Genomic DNA, 11,830 nt, shown 5'->3' with positions numbered 1-11,830 from the left:
ATTTTGTTTGGAGTATATATTCTGGTCTTAAAAAATACAGAGATACTGTCCATAATAACTGCCAAACTATCTTTTTTATAGTATTGTAAAAAACAAACAAACAAAAAAAAAAAACAGGGATAATTAAAGAGGCAGGTATCCGAAGTATAATGTATACCATAAGAGTCAGGATTTAGCAAGGTCAAAAATTTATGCTTGAGCATCAGGCGACAAACTATATGCCACACTGTTAAAACGCTTGTTCAAAGCGGACTTCAGTTGTCTTTATTATGAAAAATGAGAACATAGTGTTGCATATGCAGTTGGGCCACTTGCAAGGTATTCCACAGATAACTGCTAACTTGAAACTTATTTTAGATTACATTAGAAACAGTATTTTTCCCCCATGTGAATGTTGAATAAATAATCAAAACACATATAAGGTCTCTACAAGTTGTATCAAGAATTGCAAACATATGTGATATTGTACAGTGTGGTGGTACAATATTTATTTTTACTTGTTTGTTAAATGTTACATGTAGCGCAACAAAAGTACAAGTCTGCAGCCACAAAGTAAATACAAAAGATTTAAAAGTAAAACTACTTCGATAATGTCTTCATTTCTACAGGACTGGCAATTCGATCTTACATATATATACATAATGTATATGTACATATATTTCACTAGACTTTTTGACATTGGACAGCCACTGTTGTGCAGTTTGTTAAAATGCAGATTGGCAAATCACCGTATATGGGGACAAAAACCTACACATGCTGATATTAACAGTAAAATAATCAACACAGAAAATATGGGAAACAAACAAAAAAAAAGAGGAGGAAAGGAGTCATTGTATTTTGCCCACAGTAGCCCTGCAGCAGAATGCAGTGAAATGCAGTGAGAAATACACACAATATTCCTTAGAAACCTGCACACAGACACACACAGTTGTGTGAAAATGGAATCTGTCTGGGGAGTTTTTGGTGGGGGCGGGAAAAGGATTGAGTGTAGGGCTGTCTCAATGCAGCCCCAGAGCATTCATTACCAAATATCTGACCTGTTAGCATGTTTAAAAGGGGCGACCCAGGAAGGTTGTAGGTTCTTCTATGGTTTTGTTGGTAGTGCGGCTACATACAGTACAATTTAGGCAACTTAAGTTGGTTCCTGTCTCTTGATCTCACCCTTGTCTCTGTGGAAATAAGTGGTCTAGTTCTGTTTCTCTTGTATTGTTGGGCCTTGTTGCTTGGGATTCTGGGACTTTTTTTTTTGTAGAGGAGCGCCTCAGCAGCAGCCCCCAGATGCAGGTTTCACTGGAGTGCTCTGAATCTTCACGTTGGACTTCTCTGTGCCTCCGGCTGTTGCTCCAGGTCCCATTCGCTTCTTGATCTCGGCCGCCATGGTCATGAAGGCCTGCTCCACATTGGTGGCATTCTTCGCGCTAGTTTCCAGGAAAGGGATTCCAAGAGAGTCCGCAAATTCCTAGAGAAAAAAAGAAGTCTAAGTTAAGAAACATCAATATACATTATGGTACATCTGTACAAAGATCCTGCAAGCAAATGCAAATCCATGGTGTTAGCCAAATTGATTTATTCCTTTTCTACCACAGCAATTTGTCAACAATTTATTTTTCTTAATCAATAAAGGAAATAAACTAAATTATCAAAGGTTACATTAAGTATTGCATGCATTGTGTTCATGAGACTAGTTAGTTCCTATTATTACTTTCATTTCTTGCAGCCTTTAACTGTCTTTATTCCTTTATTTTAAAAAGGCAAAAGACAGCTTGTAGATTTACAGAGAAACTGTAAAATAAATAAAAACAGCCCTCTCTCGTGAAGACAGAGTTACCGGCTGCAAAATACTGACAAGGCAGATTCTTTAAATGTTAAATATAATTAATATTATTAATGTTAAATTATACATCAAATGTTAAAAATAAGTTTTTAATAGGAATCAGTTTATGTTTTGAAACTTTGTCAATACCGTATCAAAATTGAAAATTCAACAGCGCTGTAGTAAAATTTACAGAATATTAAAACGAAATGTAAAAAATAAAAAAATTAATAAAAAAAATAAAGGGATCAAATGAGAAAATCATGCTTACCTTTGCCGTTGTGTAGTCCACCACTTTTTTTGTTGTTAAGTCACACTTGTTGCCCACCAATAACTTGTTTACATTTTCACTGGCATAGCGATCTATCTCCTGTAGCCACTGTTTAACATTGTTGAAGGACTCCTTCAAAATAAAAAATAAAATTATGAGAATCGCAAATAGACCATCTGGTACGAACTTAAAGCCTTATCAGAAACTTTTAGAGGCTACAGAAAACAGCTACAGTTTTTGGTAGTCTTACCTGATCTGTAACATCGTAGACTACAATAATGCCGTGTGCTCCTCTGTAGTAGCTCGACGTGATTGTGCGAAACCTCTCCTGTCCTGCTGTGTCCCACTGTAAAGTAGATAAAAAATGATTTTAAGAAATAATAAAAAAATAACAAGATGGACATTGTACACTGGAGAATCTATCAAAGTCAACAGAGATCAGAGCTGCTCTGCATAAAATATTGCAGGATGTAACCATTATTTGATCTGAAGTAGACTCACGATTTGAAGTTTGATGGTCTTTCCATCTAATTCTATAGTCCTTATTTTGAAGTCCACACCGATAGTGCTAATATAGCTTTCTGTGTATGTGTCATCCTAGAAAAAGCATAATAATTAGCAAGTACAATCAAAACATATTGCATTTTACGTTTTTTTTGTACAACACAAAAAAGCACATTTCAGCTACTTTGTTCACACAGCAAGGCATTTGCACAGTTATAAATGTCACATCTTAATGTCAAGTTGTTGTTTAGAATGTATTTGGCACAGACAAATGTAAAAAAGAACCACACACATTCTTGTCAGATATTTCTGACATAAAGAAAGTGCAGCAAATGAGCAGTTTAAATGTAATAAGATTCAAGAAGAAAGAAAAACAAAAAAAATGAATACATCATAAATGTGACATGTCTTATTATGCTTGCATTTAAAAAGGAATTTCTGCATCCAATTTCTTCTTCCCAAATTGCACTTCACACTGGATGTGGCCGTTCTATCATCCAACGTAAGCAAAGTGTCAGCCGCTGCTAAAATAGTGATGCAATTAGTTGCAAAGACAGCGAGATGTATACATGTATATCACCTTTTTTACCTTCTCACACTAATCACAAACAGCTGATGAAATGCCAGATTCTTCATTTCATCACTGTCACAATTTTCTCGCCGTGATAATTACTTTCTGTAGTTCACAGAGAGAGAAATGTGCACCTTGCCATTACTGATTTTAAAACTGATCTCATGCAGGGCCTCCAGACAGATGCCTGTTAATGAATTAAACATTAGTCACCTACAAATGCACAAACTAACAGCTTGATCTCAGCAAAAACCGTAACTTAACTATAAAGCTTTTAATTGTGACATAATGTCACATTACACTGTAAACACACATCAAACGCAGCTGAGGCTTACACACGGACACCCATTTCTGTTCAACACTCACCAGCCACTTCATTAGGTAAACCAGTTTAACTGCTTGCTACCTAATCAGCCAATCACATGGCGGCAACAAAATGCACTTAGGCAAGTAGGCACAGCCAACACGACCTGCTAAAGTTCAAAGCAAGCATCAGAATGGAGAAGGAAGGTGATTTAAGTGACCTTGAATTTGGCACGGTTGGTCTGAGTATTTCTGAACCTGCTGATCATCTAGTATTTTCACTCACAACCATTTCTAGGGTTTACAGAGAATGGTCTGGAAAAAAGGAAAATACCCAGTTAGTGGCAGTGTGCTGTCCTGCTCATGCCAGAGAATGGCCAGACTAGTTTGAAAGGCAACAGTAGCTCAAATAACATCTCGTTACAACCTGAGGTATTCCAAAGATCATCTCTGAAAGCACAACACTTCAAACCTCAAAGCAAATGTGCTACAGCAGCAGAAGACCACACCAAATGACGATCTTGTTAGCTAACAGGAAATTAAGGTTATGGTTCGCAAAATTGGACAATAGAAGATTGGAAAAATGGTTCTGGGCTGATGAGTTTCGATTTCTGCTGATACAGTCAAATAGTAGGGTCAAAATACGGCACAAACAACATCCATCCTGCCTTTTAGCAACAGTTCAGGCTGCTGCTGGTGTAAAGTTGTGCGGCACATATCCTTGGCACATTTTGGGCCACTTAGTACTAACAAAGCATCAGTTAAATGCCACACCCTACACAAGTATTGTTACTGATCATGTTCATCCCTTTATGACCATAGGATAACTATGCACAAAGCTAAACTCATCTCAGACTAGGATGTGGTGACATGAGAGATGCGATCATGTCAATATGGTCCAAAATCTCTAAGGAATGTTTCCAGCAACTTGTTGGATCTATACAATAAAGAATTAAAGCAGTACTGAAGGAAAAACACTATCAAGTTGAATATAATACTATGAAGCTAAAGCTAATACTATCAAATGAAGTGGCCAGTGAGAGCATGTCTATTCAATTCAATTTTATTTGTATAACACTTTTAACAACGGTCATTGGCGCAAAGCAGCTTTACAGAATCAAAAAAAAGTTGCGGATCAAAATGGATCAGAACTACATATCTGAACTGGATGTAAGTACTTACCGCAAATCGGAGGAGAAGACAAGACTTTCCAACACCGGAGTCCCCAATCAAGAGCAGCTTGAATAAATAATCACTGTAGGAAAGAGAGCAGCAAAGAGAATTAGACACCGAGTCATTGAGATCTTTTGATATAGTTGAACTCTGGGCACATGAGATTGAGTTACAGAAATGGTGAACATAACACATCATTTATTTTTTTGGTAGGATGTGATAACACAGGTAATGTTAGACGCTTGCAGCAGGACACTTTGTCTCAAATAGTCTGATCTCAAAATAGTGTTAAGACTTAAAAAATATTTATGTTACCAACATCTCATGGTTTAAGATGATTTCAGCTTTGTGACACTGTAAAACTGCACATTTAATTTACCTATAAGAATGATTGCAATACTTATTCATTTTGTCAAGGGCATTCTTAGAGCTACTGGATAAACTGAACTAACAACTTCAGAAGACATTTAGCTATCAACAGAACACCCTGTATTAAACGTGTAAAACTTTATTTAAAAAAAAAAAAAAACATCAAACATAATATAAAAAAACTCCAGTTGAATCAACTTATTAGACATATTTGAGAACTGTCTGGGTGTGGCCCTTTTATTGTTCTAGGCAGGCCGGATTTACATGCCTCGGTCAACAGCACATTATCTACTTTTTTACTGCGTCAGGGGTTTAATACAGTACATTAGAGCTTTAATGATTACTTTACAGTACTACTAACTGTTACAGTTAACTTTACAATTTATACCATCACAGAAATGCAGATAATTAAAAAACAAAAGTTTCTGGCTTTGAGATGCAGCAAACCCCAATTTCATCCACTATTTTAAACTATGCCTTCACACCAGACTGCAAAAATAAATAAATAAGTAAATCCTTGTATCAGCTCTTGTATCTTGTATTCACAACAAAATAAACTTTGTTTAAATCCAGGCTTCCTTGACCAGAATTTGATCCCTGTATTATTTCCTGAACTGACTTAACTTGTACATGAACATTTGTATCAAAGTCATGAACTGAGAAAACAGATCAATAGATTCCTAGCACTGGAATTACGCATTTTATTAATATTTGAACTAAATAAGTACATTTTAACTACACACTAATGACTGCCAAGTTTAGAAAAATAAATCTGCAGAGAAATGTAAACAAGTTTGGGTTCTTCAGAGAAAACACTGAAGCATGATATCAGTGTATACCGTTATTTGGTGGAGGTTATAATGGCTAATACAACGCTACAGTGGCTGATTCTGTGTTTGTGAAGCTGGATGCTAAGGAAACTTGAGTAAGCAGATTAAGGATTCAACAGAGGGGGAATTTAGCTTGTGGTGCTCAAGCCTCTGAACGTTTCTTTATAGTGTTTCCATTTCCAGCTGATTGAGAAGGCAAAGATAATTGGCTGAGCCACATGTTTAATTTCAGAGTAAGGGTCTGTATCCTTGTGTTTGATGTAAAACGCTTGGCCGGCTTCCGCTCTGTTTTGTATTCATGAGACAATAGACAGCTGTATGATGAGAAACAGGGGCAATACACAGAGATCTGGTGCAAGATATCTAAATAAAGTTTCTCATGTGATTACTGGTGGCAAGGTGGCTTAGTGCTTAGCACTGTTGCCTTGCACCTCCAGGTCCTAGGTTCGATGCCCGCATCGGGGCTGTGTGCATGGAGTTTGCATGTTCTCCCAGGCATGGTGAATTTCCTCTGGGTTTGCCAGTCTCCCACAGTCCAAAGACATGCAGATCGGGCTAACTGTCGTTCTCAAATTGCTCAAATAGTGCCCAAAATTGCCCAAAATGTGCACGTGAATTTGATCGGCGATCCTACCACAGTCATACTAAATGGTCACCACTGGCCTCCATGGTGCCTAGTTGGACTACAGAGGTTCGTGGGTAGATGTGATTACTAGTGATAATTTTAAAAAGGCAAAAAAAAAAAAAATATTAAAAGGAAATTGAGGTAAAGGTATGTTTTACTGAAGCACTCAATTCAGCTTCAACTGAAAATTACACAGGGCTCAAGCATCACTTCCTTTAAGTGTTGAATGAAACACCAACCTAACTAAGCTTCCTGTAAACAAATCAAACACTGATGTGGCCTTCATGTTCAAAAAAATATTTAAATGTCTACAAAATCGAAACCACATTGATAATTACAAGCTGTATATACACTGGCTTGTTACATGTATTCTTTTTTTTTTTTTTAAGGTCTTCAATTGGCTGCTTTAGCTACCCTTTTGAATGTGGTAACAACCTTGCAAACTGAAAGTGTTTTATCAGAATAATAAATTACTGTTTTGTGCATGCAACAGAATGAATAGATTAGCTATAACATTATGACCACTGAATAATGCTGATTATCTTTTTACAATAGCACCCAAGAGTGGGTGGGATATACTAGGCAGCAAGTGAATATTTTGTCCCTGATGTTTATGTGTTAGAAGCAAAAGCAAAAAAAAAAAAAAAAAAAAAAAGGGCAAGAGTAAGGAAATTTTTGAAACTTTGACAAGAGCCAGATCGTGATGAGTGAATGACTGGGTTAGGGCAGCTCCAAAAGTGCAGCTCTTCTGGTGTGTTTCCAGGCTGCAGTATTCAGCCACGACCAAAAGTGGTCCAAGGAAGTAAAACTGGTGAACTGACAAGAGTCAAAGGCAGTCAAAGATCACTGATGGATTTGGATAGCGAAGACTGATCCATGTTTAAGAATTAATATAGTTGAAATTACTATAAATGTCATTGCTGGTTCTGATAGAAAGGTGTCAGAACACAGTGCATTGAAGTTTGTTTTGTATATATGGCCATGTAGCTGCAGACTGGTCAAGGTGCTATGGCTGACTGCCTACAATGGGCTCTTGAGCATCAGAACTGAAACATAGAGCAATGGAAGAAGGTGGCCTGGCCTGATGAATAATGATTTATTTTACATCACGTGGATGGCTGGGGTGTGTGTGCATCGTTTGCCTGGGGAAGAGATGCTCTAGAATGCACTTTAGGTATGTATCAAAGTAACATCCACATGAATGGCAGAACAACAAGTTTGAGATACTGACTTGGCCTCCAAATTCTTCAGATCTTAGTACAATTAAGCATCCGTGGGATGTGCTGAAAAAATAAGTCCAATCTATTGAGGCCCACTTCACATCTTAAAGGATCTACTACTGACAGCTTGGTGCCATGTACCACAACATAGCTTTAGAGAACTATTGGAGTCGATACCTCAATGGGCCAGGGCTGTTTTGGTAGTAAAAGTGGACCTACACATTATTAGGCAGGTAGTCATAATGTTATGGCAGAGTGGAGTATATTGAGTGAGAGCTGTTGCATGTCGTCTGCATACGTGATTCTATGACCCGACAGTTAGGTTATACGTTTGGTTATCAACACAATTTTGTGAAAGACAATAAAAACACTTCTCTATTTTAAAAAATGTAATAAAAAAAAAACTACGAAAGACTCTGAAAACTTAGGTTGTAGAATGTTTGTTGTGCAGAGGGGTGTGGATTGGAAATCCTGTTTTCAGAGCCCTAGCAAAGCAAAGGAATAATGTTTGTATATGCTCATCCTCCAGCTCAGGGTTTTTCATTGGTTCACCTGAGGGGCTCCGCAAGTTCTTGCCCAATCTCAATGCAATAAATTTGAGTCATACTCTTCTCATTAGGCTGACGACAGCTGACAATGCATGCTGCTGTGTTGTACACAGACATCCAGAACATAATGTTTTGCTGCTGCACTTTAGACATATAATAGTATTTAGAGTATAGTAATAATAATAAAAATCACACATCACAAGGCACGTCACCATCATATTCCTAGAAAATGAATGAATAAAGACATATTTATTTTCAATAATGTTTTTGAAACATTTCATTCAGTAAATCTGGCACAACAGCAATTCTCATGGATGTAAGTGATGTGTCTTCCTGGCTTCATCTAGTATTCGAAGCCCTATGAAGGTTGGAACTTGCAAGTACAGTTTTTTGCACTGCCCCAACATCTGCTGATAAACAACATTAGGACTGAATTGTGATGCCCACACCACAAACGACCAACACTAAATTCCAAACTAGCTTTATCAAACCTGGGTAACATCTACTATACCTTTTATGGAAAATGTGCCTATTGCAAAAAAAATTATATATATATATATATATATATATATTTTTTTTTAAGTCAAGAAAGATCAACAAGATGATGATACCAGCAAAACCTATGCCCATAAACCTTTCATTCAAATTATACCAGTAGAAAGTGGCACAACGTGAATGATTTGCAACACATCCTGGAGGCAAGCGTATTTCCAGTTGTTCAGCATTTAGCATAAAGGTTTGTAAGAGCCGCGTCATCTGGCATGTGACCCGCACATGACTAACACACAGCTGAGCGGAGGAAGGGTGGCTTCCTTTCCTAAACTTGCACTTATCGCTTTTTTAGACCATTAGAAAACACGAATCGATTTGTAAATGGTGAGAAGATCATCTTGGCAAAGCTGTGACAATGGTCATGGCAGCACTGTCTGTGTAAGCATAATGAAACAAAGCATAAAGCACTACCAGTCCGCTCGATGGAAAAAGAAACAACATGGCTTCTTTTAATTTCTGGTTAGCTCTAGTGTATCAGTTCATATCTGAAACGTCACAAATATGGTTAATCTGATAATAGATATAGTTTTTTTTTGTGTTTTACTTTTTCACAAATGTTGACATACAAATAATTTGGTCTGCAATCATTTCTATACTTTTTTGTTTTGGTGTAAACATAATCACAAAAAAAAGACCAAGTACGGTTTATTATGTGTAAAATCACCCAACTGCCTGATCAGATAGGTTTACATGTTAATAAATATACAGAGAAATCTATGAGCGAGACAAATTCTGAGTAATGTACAAACTCTGCTCTCTGTATATTTGTCTTCAACGAAATATGAAACAAAACAAATATGAGATTAATTTCTTATTATAATTTTTACTTTTCATAGTTTGAGTATAACCTATATGAATCCTGTAACAGTAAGTAATTATCCAGCGGTAGAGTGTTAAATGTTTGGTTAGCACAACTTGACAGAGGTACTCAATGAAAGTGTGGAAACAGTAAAATCCTAGTTTATGTAATTGTAGCAATTTTATGTGCTACCTTTTCATAAACAATCCACATATAAATTATTCATCTTTAAAACACATAACCAACTAAACTTAAACACTTTACCTACATGTTAAATCTTCCGCTAACCCGGCTACATTAATATGTAACTGCAGTAAGGAGACAAATCAACAGTTAGCTACCTAACCTTAATAAACGGCTAGTCAGCCCAAACGGCTAATAACCGACTGCTAGTTATTAAAGTAAACTAGACGAAAGCGTCATACAGGATGAAAAACTATATTATAAGAATTAACAAGTCTACGGGGAAGATAAACGGTTTAATTTTGACACAGGTAAGCAAGTCGCCTCTACTGACAGAAAGATAACTAAAAGATAGTTAACCTGCTGGCTAGCTGTCAAACCTGATCACTGTGGAAAAAATTGCTAACGCTAGCTGGGTAAGAGCTAGCAGGCTATCCTGTGATCAATCCACTTACTATTCCGGATTCATCTTGGATTTGATACTGTGGAAGTAACTCCTCTTCTTAAATAACACTTCGGTCGGTTTGAACGAAGTAGAAACAGTAAATCTCCTCTGATTAAAAAAAGTAACTCTCCGGCTAGCTACTCCCTCAGACCAGAGGCTCCTCGTTTGAAACCCAAAATGGCTGACTGTTCAACCAGGAAATAGCGGCTCTTCAAACACACTGCGTCACAAACAGCGGGGCCGGATTCCCGGAAGTTGTAGTTCTGGTTTACAAGACCCGAAACGTATACGGCAGGAAAACCACAGGCCGAAAAACTACAATTCCCTACACTGCACAGCATCGATAATGAGTTCATAGATGTTGGGCCGTCTCACTCGTTACTACTGCAATCCTGCCCTCTATCATAAGAGGTAAAAATTACGTCATTAGTGAAACGTGGCAGAGGCTGGTGTGAATTTGAATCAGTGATCAATAAGTCCGCGTGTGTGTTAATAAATGCTGAATCAAACAGGTTATATCCTTATTATTAAAATTAAATCAATTAAATTATAACTCTTTATGACACTTGTCATTGCAACCAACAAATTACCTTTAAAAAAACAAAATAATATGGCATATAATAAAAAAAATCATATTTGTTTATATTTATAAATTTATTAATTGATTCATGCATTCTCTATATAACTTGTAGTGTGGAGCAAGGCTTTTCTCTAAGCCAGATCTGGACTGTACAGCAAATCAGTCTGGGCCCAGCCCACACCTTGTCTTAGAAATGTAACAATTCAGTGTAATAAAGTATTGTTCCAGCGATCCTGTCCCAAGATTAGGCTAAATATAATAGTTTCCATCTTTAACGTCTTGTGATGCAACAATGACATCAGGTGAGCTTATAGTGTTTAACATCACACAGATCAAGTGTCAGAGTATGTCACAGAGGACAGGGGCTTTCTCTGTCCTCCTGAATCAGCTAGTGAAATTCTCTGTTTTCCTTATGCCTGAAAGACGGGGTGCACCCAAACACGGCTTATTTCTCATTTGTCCACAAATAATGGCTGGCATTTTCCACTAATTTTAGAAGCAACAAGCAAACAACCCCCTCGGGCAGTATGTAACTTTTACGTCTAAATCGTTTTGATATTACAGTGTCTTGTGTTGTCCTTTTAATGTTTAAACAGTTTAGTCAGGCATGAAAACAAATACACTTTGCTTATTAAGTTTGTTTAGGCATGAACAGTGGTGTCAAAAGTATTCACATTCATTACTTGAGTAGAAGTATAGATACTAGGGTTTAAAAAGACTTCTTTAGAAGTTGAAGTATCAACTTAAGCTTTTTACTTAAGTACTGTTTTTTTACTTAAGTACTGTTTTAAAACTACTTAAAGTATAAAAGTAAAAGTAACGTGAGGGGAAAAAAGCATTAAGGATAAAAGTCAAACTTCATAGGCATGTCATCGGTAACCTTTATTGGAATGTAAATGTACATCCAAGCTTAGCTGCAGGAATCCGTGAGGGCAACATACAAGAAAATTAGTGTACCAGTACAGGCTTAGTAACTATTGCCCTTGTATGGTTGTCTACAATAAACATTAGTGCTGTCAGGAAAAAAAAAAAAAAAAAAAAAAA

The 11,830-nt window shown here is 36.8% G+C and overlaps 1 protein-coding gene across 1 annotated transcript; it reads right to left on the bottom strand.

Moving 5' to 3' along the window:
• Positions 1-463: 463 nt before the first annotated feature.
• Positions 464-10,384, bottom strand: rab1ab (RAB1A, member RAS oncogene family b). The gene is made up of 6 exons (XM_053501250.1): positions 10,217-10,384; positions 4,645-4,717; positions 2,586-2,681; positions 2,335-2,430; positions 2,085-2,216; positions 464-1,459 (listed from the first exon to the last, which is right to left on the bottom strand). Exons 1-6 carry the CDS (start codon positions 10,228-10,230, stop codon positions 1,262-1,264), a joined length of 609 nt encoding a protein of 202 aa, XP_053357225.1. The 5' UTR covers positions 10,231-10,384; the 3' UTR covers positions 464-1,261.
• Positions 10,385-11,830: the final 1,446 nt, after the last annotated feature.

The sequence above is a fragment of the Clarias gariepinus genome, chromosome 8, assembly GCF_024256425.1.
Source record: "Clarias gariepinus isolate MV-2021 ecotype Netherlands chromosome 8, CGAR_prim_01v2, whole genome shotgun sequence".
Lineage (NCBI taxonomy): Eukaryota > Metazoa > Chordata > Actinopteri > Siluriformes > Clariidae > Clarias > Clarias gariepinus.
This window is presented reverse-complemented; position numbering and strand designations above follow the sequence as displayed.

Bases quoted from the DNA above. Each gene is read 5' to 3' on its own strand.
- rab1ab (XM_053501250.1), bottom strand. The intron at 2,682-4,644 runs GTAAGTACTTAC...TGCTTTTTCTAG, and splicing joins GTCTTCTCCTCCGATTTGCG to GATGACACATACACAGAAAG. The intron at 1,460-2,084 runs GTAAGCATGATT...TTTTTTCTCTAG, and splicing joins TGGACTACACAACGGCAAAG to GAATTTGCGGACTCTCTTGG.